Source organism: Nannobrachium achirus (genome assembly GCF_963921795.1).
Source record: "Nannobrachium achirus genome assembly, chromosome: 10".
In the NCBI taxonomy this organism is placed as follows: Eukaryota; Metazoa; Chordata; class Actinopteri; order Myctophiformes; family Myctophidae; genus Nannobrachium; species Nannobrachium achirus.
The window spans coordinates 36,124,554-36,148,888 of record NC_137819.1 but is presented as its reverse complement, the minus strand read 5'-3'; the positions used below and the strand labels follow the sequence as shown (position 1 = coordinate 36,148,888).

General features: G+C 41.0%; 1 protein-coding gene across 2 annotated transcripts; it reads right to left on the bottom strand.

Annotated features, from left to right (window-relative positions):
* Positions 1 to 607: 607 nt before the first annotated feature.
* Positions 608 to 22,355, bottom strand: sfpq (splicing factor proline/glutamine-rich). Of its 2 annotated transcripts, XR_013962407.1 has the most exons (12): positions 21,420 to 22,355; positions 20,186 to 20,374; positions 19,654 to 19,955; positions 19,417 to 19,512; positions 18,705 to 18,901; positions 18,449 to 18,533; positions 18,187 to 18,298; positions 17,998 to 18,052; positions 16,980 to 17,080; positions 2,679 to 2,731; positions 1,664 to 1,750; positions 608 to 737 (listed from the first exon to the last, which is right to left on the bottom strand). XR_013962407.1 is itself a non-coding variant. In XM_080734880.1 (10 exons), the coding sequence occupies exons 1-10, from the start codon at positions 22,212 to 22,214 to the stop codon at positions 13,369 to 13,371; spliced, it is 2,046 nt and encodes a 681-aa protein (XP_080591006.1). In that variant the 5' UTR covers positions 22,215 to 22,355; the 3' UTR covers positions 12,983 to 13,368. The 2 variants fall into 2 exon arrangements, 1 of the variants encoding a protein (XP_080591006.1); XM_080734880.1 differs by lacking the exons at positions 608 to 737; positions 1,664 to 1,750; positions 2,679 to 2,731 and adding an exon at positions 12,983 to 13,482.
* Positions 22,356 to 24,335: the final 1,980 nt, after the last annotated feature.

The window sequence follows — 24,335 nt, the reverse complement described above, 5'->3', positions numbered from 1 at the left end:
TTGTCCCAAATTGAAAAAAAAAAAAAAAAAAAGCTTTCCCCTCACAGAAAAGGTGCCATGGCATTAGTCCGCCATTTCATTGTTTTACATCCCATTAGTCTGAATCTGGTGAATGTTAACGTGGAGAAAATACTATGCCTAAACCTAACCTCAGTAAAACTATGCCTAAACATAACCCCAAAACATAACCCCAACCAAATTGGGACTAATGAGATGTAGGACTTATAGGCAGTGCCCAACAGAAAACACACTAGCATAGAGCTCTGATCAACCATAATGGGGTCTAAGTGGTTAAGAGAGCTTAGCCTAGTCAACTTGCCATGGGGTTACTTCCAAATATAGACTGGATATCGCTGTTGATAAGAATTTGGCAAGGCTGTTGATAAAAATTTGGCAAGGCAACTACACAGTCCATACCTCTATCAAAGTGTATCGATTTAAATGTATGGATTTAGGGAAGCGGAAAATTATAAATAACTGGAATAAGTGTAAATATGCATAGAAACTTGTATACAACAAACAAACTTAAAGGCTGTTCATAATATTTGATTTATGGGGTGCATTTCCACTCTATATTGAGTCATCAACAACAATAAAACAAACAATGGTCATTTAAATCATTTATTTTGAAATTCAAATAAAGAACAGTTCATCCTCTGAAACAATGTCCATTTGTCCTCTGCTGGACACCTCCTGGTACTGCATTTGCCACTTGACTGCGTTCTCACCTGTCCGCTCTGTCAAAGACAAGAAACATACATTAAGTTAACTTGAAACCCTGTATAAACTCCTCACTAAAGTTTGGAAACTTAACTTTGGTTGTCTATTTCTGCACTTCAATAGTACCATGTATTTTATATAATTTGTATCACTGAATAGTCACCTTTACAACAAGGTAAAACATACGTAAATATTGTGTTATTGTGGAATGAGCAACACAGCTAAATGTGTTTGTAGCTCCCGCAAAAATCCCCCAATATGCTTCGGTTGGTAATCATTTTTTTTTTTTTTGCGACCTGCCAGCACACACCAGAGCAAAGGGCCTGCAAATGTCTGGTACCGTTGTGCAAATCTTGCCTGTAAATCTAGAAGAAGCCTATCGTTTCCTCAGTGAAGAATTGGGCGAGGAACCAGTCCATGATGGCCCGTCTTTGACTTCACCAGTTCACAGAACTTGCATGGGCCTTATCCTGAAGGGACAAACATGGCATCCTTCCATGGGGGCAGTGTTGCCGCTAGGAGCATACACAGACTAAACAAAGTTGCAGGACCCATGCTTGTGACTGGCACTCACCTGCCAGCATGTGGGCGCTACCCACATGCTTAGCCGTGTTATTCATTCCCAGATTGCACGATCCTTACAAGTTATAATTATGGTCACTTTGTAAAGGTGACGAAAATAAATGTTTACTTATTGTGACATGCCAAGAATAGGGACACTATTTTATGAGGTTATGGTATGAATGTAAACAAATCTGTGCCCTTCCTTGCGGAAGACGTCACATGATAATTTGAACCTTCAGCCCATGTACCTCAATTCCCTTATCATTCCCGTCACTATTCCACAACTGAGCACTAGCTCAAGCTTATTTTATTAAATCAAATAAGGCATGCAATTTCACAACTTCATCATCTAAAACTTTAAGAAGTTACATCTACAAACCTTCAGGCCAGCATCCTGTAGTCTCTACAGTCCTGCCCACAGAACCCCTTGTAGCTCAGGTAGGTTTCAGACCCCTCGTCAGTTTATCTGTTAGGGAAAAATAAAAAAACAATTTGTCAGTTGTGTTGTGGATTCTCTCCCTTAAAATACCCATCACGTTTAATTCCAGGACAGATGGAGATTTACATGAAAGGAAGGTAAAAATTCTGTACAAATAATTCTGTTACAAAATGCCAATTGAAAAGTGCTTGCTTCTTGTTAACACGTCATACAACAGACTCAACACAAATGAAAATGCATTATAAAAAGTTCTAGGGCAGCTTATGGTTTAATAAAATTTAAGGCTGGGACTTTAACTGATTAATTACAGAAAATGTACGCGATTAAAAAAATTAACGCATTTTAATCGTACTTAGTTTTTGCATCACAGAATCTTCAATTTCGGGCATGCACCAACCAAGAAGAGACAACAAACGCAAAGGGAGAAGTAGCCGATCAGAGCGCTTTGCTTGGCCCAGCGGATGCGAAATTTAGATTTAAAAAACTCACTCATTCATTCACTCTTACAACAAAATGTGTTTTACTTGAAAAAAAAAAATGCTTCTCATGGCAAATATTGATGTGCGATTAAAATGCGATTAATTAATCACAGAGCCTGTAATTAGATTAAAATTTTTAATCGCATCCCAGCCCTAATAAAATTACAATTTGCTGCACATCCACTCAATAAAGCCATGTGCCGGGCTCAGGTCAGAATCCACCGAGAAAGAAGGTCCGCACATTGTTTTGGTCCTTTTACACCATGGACTTGACGCTTCAAGCCTCATGGCTTGTCTGATGAAGAGCTGTGAGGCTCGAAAGTATAGGAACCAAAATACATTTTGAAATTTTGGAGCATGATCCCAGTGTGCGGAACTTCTTTCTCTTGTGAATAAAATGACATGTCAGGATTGTTTTACACACTGAATAGGGCACTTTCATGCATAACATTTATTTGTATTTTTATGAAGCTTACCAGTGTAACTGGAAAAGATTCTCAGGTCAGCCTCCCTCTATCATGCGAGACCCCTGTGGCAAAAGAGAGATAATGAGAACCTGGAAATGAACTTGTGCCGTTTTGAGTGTGTGGTATATTGTGAATGCTTAACTGTGTTGCGTGTGTATAGAGTGGCCTGTGATTATGCAGATTCTTAAAATAAAATAAATCAGTATCAATGCATCAAATCTAAATGCTTTGTCAGGCTGAGATTATGTTGTAGGTATGCTACAGATGTATGCATGTCAAATGTATGATGTTGATGCATGCCTGAATGTAAGGGATGTATGCATTCGTTTATCTGTGCAATGTAACAGCGCTAAAATACAAACGTTTCATTTGACAAGCCACTTAGCACTCTGAGAAGTGCCTTTGCTTTTCTGAAAACTGCAGAGGGGCAACGAGATGAGACGACTGCAACATTCTATAACCTTTGCAGACTTGAGGGAAAAGGACATTCTGTTACAAAGCCAGCTAAGCTTGACTTGGGTACTAGACACCAGGGATGTTACTGCAAACCCCTACTGAGGTGGGAGTTGCATCTTAGGAGAACACTAGACGTTGTAACCATGTACAAGAGTCTACATCATTCACAAAGTCGGTCTTTCAGACGTTGGGCATTGCCCTCCCAGACGAGGCCATTGGGGGCCTTGAAGGTAGTTCTGGCATCACACTCTGAAATGAATTGAAGCAGTTTGGCCAATGGACTAGAACTAGGCGGAATGGATCACAGTGCAGACGGACAACTAGACAGCCCCTAGGGCTGCATTTATTGCATCGCTTGAATATGTTGTAGTTGCTTTACCACATGGAATGTTATCGTTCCCGGAGCTGCCAAGCACCCGCAAAACTCCAGGTAGCAGTGCAGCACTCATGGCCTCAAGACAATTTCTATGTACAAGTCACAAAAAGGGAATTGCCAGTCCAAATGAACTGAGCAGCACCAGTTACAAAATGTCTGGCTGGTCACTGGTATGACAAAGTTACCCCAGAGAGTCATGCTGGCAATATAACGAGGAAACGTTCTAAAGAGCGAAAAATACACATGCCATTTCCAATAACCATTTGTCAAGTAGTGGTCAGCATAGGAATTAGGAAATGTTTCCTTTTTTGCCCAGATATGCTGTGCATACATACAAAGTCTTCCTCCTGCTAAGTGTGGGAAATATAATCCTCTGTGGATCGCACATTAACCCCAGCAACCCCGACCCCAAAACAATAGGCAATTGATACCAGCCAAATGCCACTTAATTTTTTATGGACCTGCTCTACTAATAGCCATCTGTTATTAAGATATCCTTGTATACAGTACATGCCTTGTTTGACAAGCAATGAGTACTGGGATGCACCGGTCACTCTGGCCTCAAAAATAATTTATCAGGAGACTACAAGTAAAGGAGACTACGAGTTAAATATTAATTCCCATTAAGTATTTGTTGATATGTAGTGTGTTAATAGTATATGCTCTATTGATGAATTGAATACATAGAACAATGGAACGAGGACCTTTTTGTTTCCTTTTAGCCTAAAACACTTTACTGTACTTTCGTGCGGCTTACATTTTGTAATAAAGTATTCAATCAATCTGGCCGCTGGAAAAATCTGTTTTCCTGCTACAGTATCAATAGTCATTCATTTGAGCTAATGTGCTAATTGTGGCTCTCTGCAAGCCACAATCTTGCATCGACTATGGTGTAAAATGCAAATTACTTACTGCAAAGAGACATGCATACATAGTAACAAGGGCTGTAACAGAACGTTCTAAGGTTCGGACCTTCATTTGTTGTGTTGGCAATCGAACCTTAATGGATATGAAACCTCTTTTTTTTTTTACAGGAAAAGTACAATATCAGTATGTCCAGACTGGTCCTGCTAAAGCCCGACAAGGCTCTGCCTACTTTCTCTTTCACGAATGAGAGTTTAGTTTCGCTAAATTGTAGGATGGCATAGCTCATTAATACTGTGTTCCCGACACAGAGACACAGCCTAATTGCAGCAGCAAATAATGATGGCAAGTTGTGGGGAATAACACCGTAAACAGGACCTATGGCAATAAAACATATTACTGTAGGTAATATGTTTTATTGTCTACCTTGATTTCTTTGGGGTGAACTCAACTTTGAAGAATGAGTTTGCAATCTTGTAAATGTTATATCCTCCAAAAGTAACTATATAGGTATGTGACACTTTATAATGAGCCATTGAGCCTAATTAACTGTTTATTTTTGCGTCGGGTAGTGCTGCGCAAGGCCTCGTCCAACAAAGACATCTCCCGATTAAAGCTGTGTCATGCTGAAAATAGCCGATCTCCAAGCTCACATAGCGTCACATAGCGTTGTGAGCTTGGCAGCTTGCAGATCAGCCGTTTTCAATGCAAAGAGGAAATTCAGACGATGGGCAATGTCGCCCCCTATAGGATCTATAATGAACTGCAGCTTTTAAAAGACATGTTCGAAAATCCCTGGCGAAGTTTGAATAGTAAAAACGCGGCTTGGTTACAGCCTTAACACATCAAGTGCTTTTTCCGACTCAAGTTGGGATTTCAAAACCACCCGCGGAATGCTTTTCCCGTTTAAAGTGGAGATATAGCTTTTATATATTAAATATTAAACAGTAGTGTGCGGTCAGCGGGACCCACAGGTGATGCAAGAACTCAATTTCAACGTGAACGATGTACCTTAAAAATAGAACTCAATCGTCCAAAGCGTATGGATTTAATAATAAACGTATTATGTTTATATTGATACAACATGTATCTGGATGTTCAATTTCTGCACCCATTTGAGAAATTTCAAACAAGCTCCCCGTTCCCACATACTAAATTTGCTCAATAAACCCAAAGGGGCTCAAAGTTCCCATGTTCACCTTTAATAATCAAGTAAATTACAAGGTCCACTCTCGACCACACCTACAGAAACACAAAAAACTGTGAGAAAAGAGTATCAGTTTGTGATCCATGAGTTTCAAACCATTGCATCTGACATTCAGTGTCAAGATTTGCACTGGATCTACCCACTCCCACCCAGACCAACATGAGTTTCCAACATGAGTTTTGTGTTGTTCACTGCACAACTTTACATCCTTCCACGCAAATTCCAACCCAACTGTCAGTCAAACCACTTCACACTTCAGTGTATTCACAAGATGGAACAGAAAGTGCACAGATTCACAAGAGGTCATACAACATTACGTTGCCATGGCCATTTCATTTGCTACTGCTCGACAATGAACCAGTGACACAGCCGTCCACAAACCACTTTTTCGTACGCACATACAGCTCGTGTTTTGACGAAAGCGGAAGTACTGTGAACACACGCGCACACACACACACACACACACACACATACACTGCACAAGCTACAATACATCATTTTGCCACAAGTCAGAGAATAGAGAGAAAGAGGGTTCTGCACTGTGATTCCATTCCTATTGTGTATAGTGTGATGCCAGAAGCCCTGCATATAAATGCCACTTCATCATGAGGTGACACAGAAATAACATGAGAGCGAAAGAGAGAAAGGAGAGTATTTTAGTTGGTGGGTAAGGGACCGGGGTTGTGCAATCTTTTAAATCATAAACATGGGTGGGACACTTACCTCACTTCGTTCGGCTGTTCTGTGTAAGCATACCTGTGGCTGAAGTGCAAACAAGTCCAGGCTTTACTGTCCCACTGACTTCGGTAGAACTACTCATCCTCAACGTAACCCAACTGCCGGGGAGAGCCTCTACTGTGGATTGAGGCAGCCTGTTTGTAACAGGCTGGCTGACAGCCTTCTACTGTACCCCTCATGTACGCAAAAAACACGCAACACGCACACATACAAACACATATGCACGCTCAAAACAAGCCATTCTCTCCTCAACGATGAAGTACACAGGTTTCTTGCATCTGGTTGGTTGCTGAAGGGATGAGGTAGATGGGAGAATACCAGGAAGGCCACCACAGATATCTTCTAATGCCAAAGATTTACAAGATCCACAGGATCTAAAATTGGCCCAAGGTATCAAATCCGTAGTCTTAGTTGTGCTCACTCATTCTCATCGTTTCTTTAAGTCAAGTTTACTGCACCAGTAAGTATGACATTATTTCTCCTTTGTTTTTATTTTACAAGGCCTAGCTTAACAAGCATGGTCTCTTTACTTTACCTCTTCAATGTGAGGAAAATGTAATGGTTAATTCCTCATGGCTACATGTATTATTGTCAACTTTGCACTTGGGAAAGGATCATTGCATCCTTTCAATGTGCACAGTAAAAAGGGTTAGCAGTAAGGGACAGTCTTGTGCTAAATCCCTGCGTATAATTTATCTTTAGTTCCTTCACTTGGCGTGCGGACTGAAACGCTGAGAACTTGAGAATGGATTGTCACAAATCCATCACAATTGTTTAACATAAGTCGAAGAATTACTTCCCCTATATTTTGAAGTTCACCCTTTAAAATTAAGTCTATTCTCCCAATCGTGTACAGCTACAATTAATTTTTCCAGTTTGGTGCAAACTTGCACAAACACGAAGTCCAATTAAATGATCATCGGACCACGATAATCGGACTTAATGGTACCAGGTACCATTCAATCAGGATTTCTTGGCTTGGACATTTCCTTCTTATATTCTGCCCTCTAATGATGGTCAAACCTGTTAAAGAGAAAATGTACAGAAAACCAACACAAAGTCATAACATTACAAGTTTCAGATTTACACTTATAAAATCCAAATGCGTTACCAACTCCATAATGGTCCTCCTGTGTTTTCAGTTGCTAAGTGGAGAAGGAAAGCACTTCTATATGGGATGCTTTTAGCCAAGCAACTCTTCCTACAAAAGCACTGCTTGAGTACAAGGTGCTTAAGAAAAGATATATCTTGCATTAAATATGCCTAGCCCGAGGAAAAATATGACTGTTGTTTACTTGTATAGACAAAATATAGGGAGGTAAGGCGTATATAGATATTTTCTTCAAAATAAAGATTGCCAAGTTAACTGGCTGTACCAATGTAATATTCTACGGTTGGTCCCATTCCATCCTAAAGGTAAAAGAATATGTAAAAATAGGTCATAGTAAGTTCCATATGTTCCACTGAGACAAATGGACATAATACTTCTTTCTTTTATATACATTTTTTCTTAAACTGTAAATCGGAAACAGAAGACTAAGTACTGTGTGGATAGTTAATTTCAATATTCAATATATGTGATGATCTGTGTATACTATGAGTATGAACCTGCTTATAATTTTTGTTACATAACATGTAGCTAAATGTAAGATTTGTGGCATGGGGGTATTATGAAATGAAATGGTTAAATAACTACTGTAAGAGTGGGGGTTGTCATTTCAATAAATGTTGATTAGGACCCCCCCCCCCCCCCCCCACCCATCTAGTTACATAACATATAGCCAATACGGCTTTCCCACCAATATTATATTAGCATCTACTGTAAATGAAAATGGGGGTGGCCTGGCATGTCCAGACTAATATCACTGCATAGATATTAGTCTGGAATCTCTGCATTTCCAAGGGTCTGATTAAAGAAATGCCTCTGGTGATAAACCCGCCCCATATTTGCATACTAGGCCCTGATTGGTGCCCCTACAATATTGGGGCGGTGAAATCCAATCACAACCGAGAGGGGCCAGACTAATCTGCCCAGAAGGCAGATTAGTCTATCTCACCGGGTGCCGTCGACGAGATTGACATGCGACTCTTTGATGTTGCCGAGTGCCGTCGACGAGATTGACAGGTTTTAAAGGTTTATATTAAACCGTAGCTTGCAGTCTGCGGCATCGGCGACTGAGGGATTTTTTTTTTATCAAATTCACAAATGGATGTAATCTCGTAATCCAACTCCAGATCACGTTCTTGTTTAAAACAAGCCCTTCGCTACCGAACGGTAATAAAAGCATCCGGTTGTCATTTTCCTGTTCTGGGTAAAAAAAAGAAGAAGAAAAAAAAAAAAAACACCATCGCGGATGCGGAAATACTCAGATTACATTAACTCTTTTTGCGCCGATTCCGTACTACTTCGGCTTTATTTCGGCCTTTTTATCGTCCGGGGTGCGGATCCCGAACTAGTTCGGCTTTTTATATAAAATTATTTAAACACCCAGAGGCCTTACCGAAGCACCGGGCTGAATTTTCGAGCCGGCCGCCGGCCGCGATTTGTTTACATCGGCCCGCGAGAGCGTCGCGCCGCCGATATTTGCCGTCCACTCCAATGCAATCCAGGATCTTTAGAGCTCATTTTCTCTGTTCTATGCCTTTCTATGAGGAGCGCAAGGTTTAATCACGGCTAAATCGCCAAAAATTGGGCTTCTAAAATGAGTGGTAGCCAATAGCTAACTTCAAGCTAACTTCATCCTGTTCCTGTTCATGACACAAAGGAAAGTGTTCAGGCACGTCATGGCTGCGCACGGCTTGTGCATATACAGCGTATGTCTATGGTAGATTCTCTGGCCACTGGGCGCCCTCTAGTGGAGATTCCGGGCACTGGATGAATTAACTCGCATTACATTTACAAGGAGCCTAAAAAAAAAACTGGCGATTTATGTTCAATGACCAAAATGTTTGGTTTTTGCCCCTACCTTTGAAAAATCTACTTTTTGTAATGCGAACAAAATCCTTATGTGCGCGATGCTCTGTGAGGAAGATCGGACTGTCTGAGAGCAACATGCTGTGATCAGATCGCTACATAGAAAAAACATTTGAAGAGTTTTTTTGGAAGGCCCTTCCAAAAAAAAAAAAAAATCTGCATTATACCGAAATTGCTGTTGTATCCAATTGGTCTGAAAAAAGTATGGTTTTGGCCAGGTCACAAACATTGTTTCCCAATAGAAATAGTAAACAAAGCAGTTCTATATGGGGAAACATGCCGAGCGAACAGCCAAAAAAAAAACAAAAAAAACACCCACAATAATCATAGAATTATGTGAACGCTTGGGAGGCAACTGTGATTGTAAAATGGCTGCGTTACCACCAACAAAGTTGACTTAAGCGAGAATGAATTTCAACGCCAATTCATTATCAAAAAAAAAACAGGAGGAAATGAGTTCAGCATCTCATTTTCAATGAGCACGTAAATTATCACAAGCAATCTTAATATCACTTGTTACCTCTAATGAACATTCGAAAAGGGAAAAAAACGTCTCGTCTACCCTGGTGTCATGGTTCCACTCCAATTATCTGACTGGACATGATATACATCTGTGACTACTGCAGTCATTTGCTTAGCAAACTAATGCAGAAACCTTTGCCATTAAAGACAAAAGCCAGAGCTCAGCTTACTGGGGGGTTATGACCACTGGGAAAAGGGCTTCAATGCAAGGGTTATGGTGGAACAATATTGCATGATCAAATGCAACTGCAGTGCAAATTATTGAAAGATCCTTACAATCTGATCCTTGGTTGTCAAGACAAAGTATGTCCAACGAGTACTATAAATAGACCTGCGTGAAAATGTTAACGTTATGGGAAAAACATACAGCTAAAGCTCCACAATTAAACTTTCATTAATCTGTAAAATGTGACAGGCATAGTAGTTCACCCCCAAAATGACTTTTTTTCCCTATCGATTACTCACCGCATGGAGACTTGAGTTCCATAATATTAGTTTGTCGCATTTGCCCACATTGATTTCGGATTATTGAACTCAAGTCTCCATGGCATGGGATGAGTATTCAATTAAGAAAAACTGTAGAACTGTTTGGGGTTGTAATGAAGTGTTGTCCAGAATTGTGTGTGCAAAACATTGTTCCTTAGTTTTTAATGAACCCGAGAAAGTTTGAGACTTACGGTACATATTTCACCAACATCATCCGCAGTCCATATCAAAGACTTAAACAGATTAATTTTTTACTCAAGCCAATTATTAATAAGTGGCATGGAAATGCACTGGATTCCTTGCTCCAACCTCCAGTGTTTTGCCGTTTTCCATTCCACTTAACCATTTGATCTGACGTTGTAGCTTGGCAATAAGCACACCAAGGTGGGGGAAAAGCTTTTGACAGCTTTTCAGCAGGGCCTTGTATAAAATTCCTTGTAAAAAAAAGACTCACACCTAAGAGCCATTTCTTGCAGCGTGCATGCCATATAGCACATTTAAAGTCCACAGTCACATCCACCATTTCAATGATATATGATTCTCCTCTTTTTAAACCAGGAAGCCACTTGAGATCAGATCTTTTTCAAGTAAGACCTGGCCATGGTGCATCTGGGAGGCATCATGTCCACAGATTAAGATTACCGTAACCAAGTTAATTTTTAAATTCTGATTTCAGAAGACTAGCAAATGATCCTCCAGCAATGTAGAGTAAAACTGTTTGACATCTGCATTTTAGCAACAACCACAAAAATGAATATAAAGAAACATATTTAGTACACAAGCCCTTCCAACAGGGTCATACTTTTGGCTATCCAAAAGGATAGGAGTGATTTCAGTTTCCAACAGCATCAACAGAAAAATAAATTTGGGAAATACTTTAGTTCCACTTACTATGATATACTATGCAAGAGTGACAATTGAGTACCTGAGACGAATAACAGTATAAGTCCATATTTGATTTTTTTTTAAATATATATATATTTTTGAATTTACCAGACTGTAAACCACAAACTAGTCATTTTTAATCTGTTAAATTGTTAATGCAATCCCCCCTCATTTTGTTTAATTGTCGGTTTTAATGTTATCTGCTCCCTTTGTCTGCTGAATATTGCTTGTACGGACTTAGAGACCGTTGTTCCACAAACTGCTGGAGATACTGTTTTTCCACTTCCCATAAGTATTATGTCTTATAATTCCTAATATATATACGAGTTAAGTAAAAAAAAACGTATTCAACAAAATGACAGAGGAGTACATTACGATTTTGAGATTAAAAACTTCTAGTTTGTGGTTTACAGTCTGCTTAATCAAAACAATATCTTTATCCAAAATGTTAAAATACAGACTAATGCCTCATTCACACTACAGATATATAGTTGAACGTTTAGCTTGGTAATTCAATGTAATCTCAATGGAAACCAGCTTTAAAGCTTTCAAGGCTTTGCTTGGAGCGTCTCCTGTATCTTTAAAGCTGGTTTCCATTGAGATTACATTGAATTACCAAGCTAAACGTTCAACTATATATCTGTAGTGTGAATGAGGCATCGTCTCAGGTACTCAATTGTTACAGTGGATTTACTGGTAAAAGTCAGTCACAAAAAGCTGTAACCAGATACCAGTTCACCCAGATCAAATTCCAAATAGTTGCCTAAGAGTTAAAAGAAAATTGCTGTCCGTTTGTAGGCGTGTAACGATACATTTTAACTACGATACGCATCACGATACATGGTTGACGATACACAAACGATATTGTTCATTCATGGCGATACGCCAAAACAGTACGATATTTTGCTTTACAAACGATATAGTAGAAAGTAGACGATTTCAAATTATTATTATTATTATTTTGTTTCAGTTACTATATCGTTACACCCCTAGTTGTTTGGTATGACAGTGTCATGGACAGCCATGGCAGGATGTATTATTAGCTCACTTTGGAGAATTCCTCACAGGGCCACATTTTCTTCTCTTGCTTTATTTTCTCAAGATGCATCGCTGTGGAATGTCATCTACATGATGATTGAAGCAGTGATTCAAAAGTAAATTCGCAGTCTGACAAAAGTGGATGATCACTGTCAATATTCTGCCGTGTGTAAGCAGCTACAGTTTCCCTACAGGGGTCCATGGGGTTTATGAAAACTCACTCCAGATTTGGTGGCAACCATCCAGTAGTATCACCTTCTCTGCGCACTCAATGAACAACAATCCCAGAAGGGGATGAGCTTTGATTAATGTGTAAATAGTAGAACTATTAGCATTAATGGCATTTAATGCTGAAATACATAACAAGCTAAATGATTATATTATGGTCGCTGCCTTTTTAAAAATGGTAATAATGTAATGTTTCATTGTCTAATTTGGAAGAAAATAATCGGACAAAAAATTGTGTCGAGACAACGATGGGGTAGTAATCCGAAATGACATTTTGGCAATCAAAATAGCAATTGCCAAAAGGTCAGATGAAAAAAACGAGGAAAAAATAATTTAGCAAAGAGGCCAGCTGAATTTAACAACTCTATGCAATTAATCTGTGCAGTATGACCGCTCTGGGACTGCACTGTGCCTCTCGAGATGAAAAGTGCCATCAACATTAGTCTCACTCTACTCTAGAGAACGATAATGGTTAGTCCAACTTGATTTGAAAATTTGAAAGAATTGAATGTCTTTTAGAGAATACAATTTTGATAGAACCGATTTAAGCCTTTATTGTAATACATGCTTTACTTCAAAATTTAAATGGCACAAAACACAGCCGTAGATAGAAAGATGAGAAAATGTTACAATTGACATCACTTCACGGCGACTGATAGAGCATGATACAACGGGAAAGGAAATTATACATGGGTCATAGTACTACTAGATCACAGGTTGTGTGAACCCTAATATTCACACTACTCAAAATACAAAATAAAAAGTTGGAAAATATTGAACTTGCCATAAAATAGTCCTCAGGCTAAAATGCAGGAACACTTGAAAATTAAATACAACAAAACATGACTCAAAGATTTACTTTCATCTATACAAAATAGCACTGCTTAAGATGAGACTGCAGAGCAAAATTCTTTTTTTTCCCCTCTTAAAAGCGGGCTTTCTTGGCCGGCCCATCAAATTCCTCACGAACCCTGCCGAATCCTGCATTACCAGGACCCATTCCCCTAGGGCCACCACCCTGCTGGAAGCGCTCATTACGCTGTAAGCAGAGCAATTAACAGATGGCAGAGATCGAGTGTGTGGAATTCAGGGTTAGGTGCAAAAGCACACAGTTCCATGTCCAAAGGCAGATGGAAAGGATGAACAAGGGTATGTTTTGGATTTTTTGTTTTTGGGGGGAGGGGGGGGGAGATTTACAACAGAACCAGCAGGAAGACACATCCGAAGGTACGGTTCAATCCGATATGAAGATCCACAGGTGCCACAGGTTACATACGGAAAAGGAAGAAAGGGTAATGCGTTCGTTAGTTAAGTGCCTACCTACCATGGTCTCTCCAGTGCATGCCAGAAAGTGGTTTCATCTTGTAAATGCCAGCGCACCGAACATCATCTTGTCACCATTACATGTCCGACGTGTGGTTGGACGAGGAATTGAGGAGAATGCCGGACTAGTGTTTTTCCGTTTTAATATACATTTTTGTATATATGTGTCCTTCACGACGACACCACCGTCCACAGTGTTTGTTCTTCCTGAAGTCTTGCCAAACCAGTTCTCCCGTCATCTAAAGTCCCCTTTGAGCCACCGTAATCCACTACGGCGGCTCATTTGGGACTAACACTGTGGACAGTATTGTGGTCCTGAAAGACCCCCCAATTTACCCCCAAGCGATACAAATAAGCAATTTAGCATTGCACCCCACCGTGTGTGATTGGAGCTTGGTGGACTCTTGAAAAAACAAAAACAGCTTGGCCAATGTGACCCTGGGCGTACAACAAACGTTGAGCGCTTTGTGCAAAGATGCAGGCCAGATGTAGGCCACACTTTGCATCCCACACAAAGCCAGATGTTGGCGTGGACGCCGTGGAGCACCACAAAAAAAAAACTCGACCCCTCTTCCTCGGATTACGGTAATAAAAACGCTAGTCCGGAATTCTCCTTTAATTGTATAGCAAATGCCACGAAAATGTTTGCCATTCTGTGTTATCCAATGCTCTTGGTATTATCAATTAGCATTATATATTATTGAGGGGCTTTAGCTCATGTGTAAATTGGCTCACAATAATTACAAAAAGTCTCACTAAATAAAATACATTTTAAAAAAATAAGTGTTTTAGGGATATCATTTTAAAAAGGGAAATTTATAATTTGTCAAACTGTTGTGAAAACAATTTCACCAGCATAGAAAGCTGGGCCCATTCAAATTCCATACCTATGCCATGTTCTTAAAGATGCATAGGGGTCAGTGATTAAAATACTGTACAAATAACTTCGTCAAATTGATCTAAAAATCATGTTACAAAGGACATTTATCAAGACAACCTTCTACAAGGCATTCATGTATGTGCATAATGTCTGGTAATGTAATGTCTGGGATCGAGTCAGTGGGCTGTTTAAATATAGCAAAAAGCCCATTGAAGGAAGCACAACGGAGATCACAACTACTGAACACTGAACAGGTTTAGCCACATTTCAACTGAAAGTAAAAATTGTAAAACCAAGAAAGATGTCTTGCCGGCAAGCTTCCAACCTATCAACTTTCAGAAGCTCCTTATTTGTTGCTGATGCAGCAGATACTGTAGGCACCAAAAAAAAAGGTAGGCTCACTGCATCCTTTTGCAAAATCACTCCTACATCAGGGATGGGGCGGGTACACGGCCAACAGTTCACACAAAAATAAATCACTGCATCCATTTTACACTTTTCAAAATAGTATACATGGTCTAATTATATATAATTGTTCCCCATACAACCACTGTACTGTTCGAACAGTGCCTTTGGTGTTTTGAATGCGCACATTAGATTTTTGATTGTTGCTGCTTCTTCTACCTATGTAATTAGAAATTACAGTAATGCAGATGTGCATCACTAGTTACAATACTCAGCAGTCTAATAATGCAGGTTAGTAACATCATGAAATTACACAATGAACCAACTTCTATATCCTACAAATGTAACCTCTTGCTGGCCATGCATATAACAATTTCATAAATGTATTATGCACATCTTTACATCTTAGTTCAATGCATATGTATTGTGCATATTAGGATTTATTATTTATCTTCGCTGGCCATGCATATAACAATTTCATAATGTATGTATGTATGTATCTATTATGCACATCTTTACAGCTTAGTCCAATGCATATTATGTGTTGTGCATATGATAGGCCTATATTTAAAATGCAAAATATACATTTTAGCAAAAACTGAATGATTTAAGATGGTTCTTAAGTGGCTTGAACCAGGGTTTAAGCATGTGATTATGTTGAGCCATCCTACTGTCCTGAGCAGTAGGGCAATGTTAATATTAACACCATGTGTGTTATACTCATGATGTGCTGCATAGAGTATCATGTTATAGTTAACCGTGCCCAAAACATGCCCAAACACCCATCCCTAACATTTAAAACAAACGTATCCAAAGAAGTAACTTTTCAGCTCTTTTGAAGGTTGAAGATCTCATAATCACGGCCATATGGGGGCCATTGAACAAAAGATTATCTGAACGGGAAAAAGTGTTTAACACTAGTTCAAAAATGAAACCAGTGTCCATGTTGTTTGACAAAAAAAATAATCTCAAAACAGAAACCACCCTGGCCATTAGGACGTATGAGGTAAGCCATCTTGCCACTAGGGCTACTAAAGTAAACAAGTGATCAATACCATTATCACCAAAATGAATACTGTGGTCCAGTATTCAATCAGATGGCACATAGAATTACATCGTTTCAAGGCCACTGAAAACACATAGACAAAAGTAGAACAGTCACAAGGCTATGCCTACCACCCTCAGTTGAAATATAGTACTCAAACATGGAGATAGATATTTGTAATTCTTCTTTCCAGAGGTTTGAAAACAGTCAACCTGCACTAAATCACTAAAGATTGCTCCGATTTTAAAGAAATATAAACTGGTGGGCAACGTTACGAGCCGATAGTCCAGGTGGTCTTTACTTCATGTCACAGGAGTCGATTCATTGTACAGACGTTTGCCTGCCCTAGCTATGATGCAAGGTAGTGGATGCCCTGTAAGTGGTCAGTTTCAACACATTAAAACCCTCAGAGCTGACAATTCCTCTTGCCAACATAAGTGCCTGTCCAGGACAGAGGAGACAGGTCTTGCAATAGTGGTCCACTACTCACACATGCTACAAGAGTAATGCAGAACCAGTGGCGTCTTCTACAGCTCTAAAAGAGCTTGTCTGAGAGCAAAGCTATATGATTTAGTGCAGGTTGACCGTTTCAGATGGAAATTTAACACATTCCAGTCAAGAAAACTGAAGGGCTTGGCTTGCCATTGACAAACACTTTCGGTGGGTGCAATCCTCTTTCTAAAGGCAACATGAATCATGCCATGTGCAGGCTGCTTGCTACACACTTTCATATCCACTGATCTTCCACAGACTTTTTTTTAGCAGGCCAGTTTCACCTTCAAAGATGAACACAACTAGGAGCTTTTCCATAGAAGAAAAAGAAAAGCCAGCCACATAACTATTACTGTTAACTACAGATCTAGCTTTAAGAGGGATACGGTACCATTTCGTTGGGCATCAAGCCTCCTGAAGCGGGTCCAGACTGTCCCTCAAAGCCCATTCCGCCCATAGGGAACTTCTGGTTGGGTGTGCCAAAGGCCATATCTAACAAAGACAACAGACAACATGTCACACATTTGAAAAAACACATCACCCAAAAAAAAGGGGGGGGGGGTCCCAAAGGGCCTGCGGGATGTGAATCATTACATTTAGCCCAAGACGGAAATAGCAAGACATGCCATCTCCGGTTTACTTCCCGTATCCACGTGACACCTTTTGAGGTGGAAGCAGGTTGGAGTCTGTTCATTTCCATTGGGAGGGTGAACGTGAACACAGCTTCTGAACAATTCTTTAGCTCCATGGTCGCTGAACTAAATATTGGACCAGATCATCACAATCCACACAATATTCCCTGATTTTCATACTAAAATGGCTTTTTTTCATTGAGACAAATCAAGAGAAAATCGACTTTCTCATCGACCTCTCTCTAGGCCAAACACACTCTTGCGAGATTTGGGAATATATCTGAAGACTCCATCTGCAGTCTGACAGACGAGACATAGAGGGCTTTGGCCCCATATGATAAACCGAGGTGAGGTTCTATATGTGAATATAGTAGCCTACATGAAATCATTATGGACATATGTAACATCCGGGATTTGAACTCCAATATCTTAATCACTAGACCAAAGGGGCATCAGTTATTTCTCCATAGCAGTGAAATAACATTCATTCACAATCAGGCGATTCACAACACCTGTGCAAATTAAATGCTTTTCTATATAAAAGATAAGTTTGTCTGGATGCAAGTCTCTGTCACGATACCAAACGTTTGTGCAGCAGTAGGCTGTAATGATACGTTTATTTATTAAACCAAAATTCTGAATGTCATACGGCAAAAATCTGCATGAAATTATTATTTATTTTAACTTGAAAGTCTTAACAGTTATTCTTTTTGCGCAGCTTGGAAAGAACACTTATGCATAGTCCGACCACAAGGAAAGCATGAAGCATTTACTCACCGCCGGTCATGCCCATAGCTCCACCGGCACTCATCCTCATTTCCCTGTCTCTTCCCTGAAAACACAGAAGACAAGCTGCATTCAACCACTTGAATCTCACATACATTACTTAATAACTGTAATTAAGTCAGCATGAGGCCATTTTACTAACAGTCAAGAAAGGTGCCCTACGTGGGCAGCTTTACTCACATCCATGAAGTTACCCATCCTGTAGTTTTCTTCGCGCTGGCGACGCATCTGCTCCTCCATCTCCCTCTTACGAAGCATTTCCTCTTCACGCCTGCGACGTTCTTCCTCTTGTCTGTTTAGACAGAAAAATGGCAAAATTCAGTACAAACAACAGTATCAAGTAATCTGTGGGAAACTAACACAAATATCAACCCCACCACAATGAGGTTAGTTAGTGGACATTGATTTTAATCTTCTACAATAAACGGGTGTGAACAAATACCTGAGCTGCATCTCTTTTCTCTTCTGCATCTCCTGGCTGTGAATCTCCTCCATGCGTCTCAGCTCCTCTTGTCGTCTTAACAGATCTACAAAGAAAAATGTACATATATATTTATCTACTAAGCTGTAACAACAAAACCTCAGGAATGAATTACATGTTGCCATGTAGATAAACTCCACCGTTTGACTGAATATTTTGAATAATTAATGAGTCTTTTTCAATCATTCATGCGAGAATCTAAAAATGCCACACTTGCCTTGACGAAGGAGGTTGGCCTGATGCTCATGGAAAGCATCTTCCATCTCGCTCTCCAGTTTCTCGCGTGCCTCTTTCATGTTCTTCTCGACCTGCTGCCTCTGCTGTTTCTCCATCTCGTCCAGGGACTTCCAGCGCTTTGAGTACTCGTATTCAAAGGAGCCTGGACGGGCAAAGCGAGGTGGCTCCTCCCTCTCCCTGTGGACACAAAAGTAAAAGTGTGTCATACCTTGGGCTAATATTTAATTGAAATTAACTGAACTCTTTTAACCAAAGTATATTATAGGACTATGAGTTCATAGGTCTTTTGTATGGTTAAGTACTACTATTAGTATCACTGGGGGGGATATTCTCGAATCTATTAATCATCGTCAAGACATTTTCCAAAGGTGTTCTATCGATCGTGTTTTTTATGTAATTTAGTTTATAAATCTCTAGTTTACTTAATTCACACTGCAACATCTGCCACTCGGGAATGAGTGGCAGATGTCTGAATTGATTTTTAACAGCTGTGACTCCACTTATGTCCCACGCCCCCACTTCCTTATCTCACCATCTGCTAGGCACCAAGCTGTGCTTTGGGCGTCCTCTCATTTGAATAATAATGGCAACACCATTGTCATTTAGAACCTGGCAGAGACAAACCTGCACTTCCCCCAAGATTAGCCTGTAAAATCTGGTGATAGTGATCTGTGGTGAGAAATATTCCTTACTTCTGGTATCTGGGGTTCTTCTGTGCCAATTTCTCTGGAAGACCATCTTCATCGTCGTACTGCTCTAGAGGCTCAACGACAACTGGCCGGGGAGACCTGGAAAGACAGACATTAAGGTTATCCTGGGTTTCACACATCATGCCAATACAAAATCACAAATGTTTTTGGTTTGACCTATGCTATTGTCTAAAAGCATTAACTCCCATCTCTCAGGGCCATGGAAACATTTAAACTCACGTTGTGAGAAGGAAGACGCCCTCGTTGCAGCGGTCCAGAGCCTTCCTAGCGGCAGGTCTTGAGGCAAATTCAATGATGCCTTTTCCTGTGGATCGCCCACGGTCGTCCACGATAACAATCGACCTCTCAACCATCCCAAACTGTGAGAATGCCTCTTCTAGGAGCTCGTTGGAAACGAACGGTGACAGGTTCTTCACAGAAAGGGCTGCAGAGTGTGTGGCAAAGCGAACACGGAGTGGCCTGCCCTTCATGGGGATATCGTCCAGCTCTGCCTTGGCTATCTCCGCCACGGCGCGAGATTCCTACAAAAAATAAAATAAAGCTGGTGAATTACAGTGCTGTGTCGGAGAGACTGCAAGTTTCACAGTGAGCTATGGGTGCCCAATTAAGTACACAAATTAAGTACTCCCCGTTATTTTGTTATAGCTTGTATAACTGGCATCTTACTACGCTTGCCAAATTATATTATAGCCACTGAGAAGGGTTCTCTTATCTTCTCTAAATAAAAAAAGAAAGTGTAGCATTTCCTTACCAGTCGTATGAAGCCGAAACCTTTGCTCTTGTTGATGAAGACCTCACTAGGCTCCCCATACTTTGCAAAGAGCTTCTTGAACTCATCTTCTGAGATGTCATTTGGTAGGTTACCGATGAACAAGCGGCACCGCTGGGTGTAAGTCTTCTCACCAGGCTTGAGCAGTAAGGATAACGTTGCCTTGAACTCCTGCGTTGGAAACAAAACCATTTAGATTAAATTCATGAATCCCACAAACCCATCAATGGTATGCTTGATGACCAGGGCAACATAGTCAAACATGGGTAGAGGGGCAAATTAACGTTGATTTTCAACAGAAAATAAAGCTCATGCAACATGGTGTGAGCTTGTAGAACAAGAACACGTAATAAGTTACAGGTAATATATGTGCTCAATAATCATTTAAAAGTCCATCCCCCTGAATGTTTCAATGGCTCAAATATCAAATTCAAGTGACGCCAGACAAGTCGGCCTTCTTCCCTCGCCCATTGATCTTCTTGCCCATCCCCCACATGGCATAATGGGATAAGGACAACACACTTGACCTACTTTACATACAACTACAGTCTTTGTGGGAGAAACGTTTTGCGTCATGGGGGTTACGAAACAGAAAATAAACGTATCCCTACCCATTTCCACCCAAACTTTGGTCTTTATATTATAATAACAGTGTTACAGCCTCTTATTATAACTCTATGGTTACAGCTAGCGTCCGGATGTGACACAAGATGGCGGACGGTTGGATTGGGTGCGCACGTTTTGTGGCACGGTTGGTCTCGCCACACGATGCTACGCAATGCCCTACGAGCCGACGAGAATAAAATTGTAGCCGACCGCCCTTCCGCGCTGCCCCGACCTGCTAACCGAGTAATTTCTCAAAACGTATCACCAGCTAGCTTGCTTTGTCCGCATCATCCGACATTTTTGAACTACTTGGAACACAATTAGAACCGTAAAAAAGAAACTCGAGAACAAAACAAACGCTAGGTCAACTAAGTACTTATCGCGAAATAAAAAAAAGCATTACATAACGCCACAATAACCTAAATACTACGCAATCACCATCGACACAATAAAGCCAGCTTTGCTGGAAAATTCCACAGTGAAATGACGTATGATACCTCTGATGAGGGGGGGTGCAAATGTAACGAAACGGGCCCTTACGGGACCTTTGTGGGTTACCCGTCTACCCTCTCGGGTAGTTTATTTAACAAAATTATAAAATTGGACATACCCTCTGCTCTTGGGTGCTCTCTGCCGCTTCGATGGGTGCATTAGCCGCATTGGAGGGCCTCTCCCTCTGCTGCTGCTGTTGGTGCTGGTTGTGGTGGTGCTGCGGCCTGTTGTGTTGTCTGTTGTGTTGGCCTCCTCCTCCAGACCTCGGGCCTTGGTGCTGCTGGTTCCCCCCGTGAGGCTTGTTCTGCTGCTGCTGGGGCTTGTTTTGCTGCTGGCCGTTCACGTTGCCCCCCATCGGTGGCTTCTGTGGCTGGTTCTGGTTCTTGTTGGCCTGGACCGGTGGAGGGGACGAAAGGGCCGGCGGAGGGGCTGGTTTCTGCGGAGCTGGCGGAGGAGACGCGAGCTTTGGTTTCGGTGGGGTCGCCGGCGCCGCCGCCGGCGCCGGCGCCGCCGGTACCTTCTGCTGGATGATCTGGGCCGGGGTGGCCGGTGGTGTCGGCGGCACCGGTGCTTTGAGATCGGTCTTCTGCGGCATGGTGCCCTTCATGGTGAGGGCCGGGCCCGGGGTCGGCGGAGGGATGATCCCAGTGCCTCCTTGGGGCTTCTGCGGCGTCGTCTGCGGCGGTCCCTGGTTACCGGGGACGTTCTGCGGCTTGTTCATGTTGTTGTTGTTGTTCATGCCGCCGCGGCCTCCTCGGTTCTGGTTGTTTTGAAAGGGGTGATTTCTGAAATTCGGGTTCCCCATGCCCATGAGTCCGCCTCGCATCGGGCCGCCGGGGCCGCCTCCCCTACGTGGCTGGAAATTCATTCCGCCGCCGCCGTGATTCCTGTTCCCGAATCTATCCCGAGACATTTTTTTCTTGTGTGCTAGAATTAATCGAAGAAACGAATTTGTATCTGTATACGAAATAATTTAGACAACTCCGAACTCCTGCCTAGCGGGCGCCGTCCTCTGGTTCCACTAGAACTGAGTCGTCCTTGGTCTCAAAATGGCGACAGACTGATGAGTTGACTCTGTAACAAAGCCACACAACCCTCATCCCCGTCGATGTAGATCCGCCCAGGCTACTTCATTGGTCAGTGTTGCTGCAGGGACGATCCTTCATTGGCCAGTGCTGCTGCAGGGACGATCCTTCATTGGTCAGTGCTGCTGCAGGGACGATCCTTGATTGGTCAGTGCTGCTGCAGATGCAGCTTCAAATGAGGCCCAGCCCCCCATTATATGAGACGGGTATGGCTGCAGGCCTGGAGAATATTCTCCTCGGGGATGAGTAAATGCTGGGAAGCCTGCCCGACCCGTGCCCTGAGCCCTCTTGTGATTCACTGCCAGAATAAACTATATGTTCATTTTTTGATATACTATCCATTTAATCAATTACAACAGGATACAATCTTGTGACAGTCAGTGATTGAAAGATCACTCCTTGACTCGGCTGGTATAGTGTAGATGTAATCATGAGCATATCCCACCTAAAATGACTTTACATCACCTTCCCATTTATGAAATACAATGTTATCCCAGAATTTTGAAGAAATAAGCAACCAATTTGTTGTAGCCATACATGCAGATAGAATAGAAATATGCGGACAATGAGCCTCTTCCTACCTACTTATTGTGTCAAAAATACTGGACCTAATAATTTGCAAACATTTATATTTACTGGTACGTGGAAGTGTAAAGACGTCAATCAAGCAGCAATGTAAAATTAAACACGCTCAACTCAAAGAAACTGTTATTTGGATCATTTATTCCACATACAGGTGTCTTGGAAATAAAATAAAAGGGAGACGAACAGTCCCCCCTCAACATATTATCTTGTAGCTCATCATAATAAACATACACATGAAGGATGTGATGACAAGAGTGACAAAACACAAAGGTCAAACAAATGAGAAATACAGAATTATTTTCTTTCAACATTCAACTCAGGGAAACATACAAAAGACTGCCACGCACACAAAAAAACATAGGGACGACAAAGGGTGCAGAAATTAAATAGATGTAAAATTAAGAGAAACACTCAAGGTAGGAAAACTATGCTGCAGAGTGCAGACAGAGCTGTGGGTGGGGGGGGGGGGGGGGGCGAATAAAGGTTGCATCGGAGATTCGATGACATAAGAGACAAATATAAAATTACTTAACCAAGGACATAGAAGAGACATTCATTGATTTGCAAACAATCACAACAGATCCCATTTCTGTCCCGTTTGTTTTATTTATTTTTTTGTTTGTTTTTAAATTAGAGAATAATAAGAGAAGTAATCATGAGAAGAAAAAAAGAACATTCACAAACAGGAAAATATAGAACACCTGATATATATATATATTTTTTTTAGCACACAAGACTCCTCATTGTTATATTCCTATGTCCAAGTCAGTCATAAATTGCTCAAGATTCATTCTTGTTTTAAAAATCACCCTTCAGTTAATGTAGGAAAGGCTTTTTGACAAACCTCTCCCAGTTTTTAAAGAGGTGAATTACAATAGCGTTGAATTTAAGTTAAGTCTGACCTTTCATGTTTTATTAGTGGGTTCTGGTAATTTGCCAAAGGAGGGAGTGAATATTTAGCTATGAGGAGAAAGAATGTTGATCCATGCCACTTGGACTACGTTTCATTTTAAGGTTCCGAAGACCACCTCAAACATAAACTGGACACAGTTGTGACCTTCTTAGCACTATGGTGTTCTAACAGATCTTCTTGCTGGAGGAGATGATGGACTGGGACTCTGGTCAGAGGGATAGTAAAATTAGTCATGTTATGTCCCGCTGCAATGTGGAGTCTGTAACCATCTGGAGTGATTACCTGCAGCCTATAATTCTGCAGGATAAAGAACAACACTAATCAATCCAGCATTTTTAAACTACCCAACAATCTTTTGAAGAAAATAACTTAAATACTTGTTATTCAGATACAGTAAAAAATAAAAGGCAAGGTTCCACCACTCGTGTATACCTCAAAAATCATAATCATA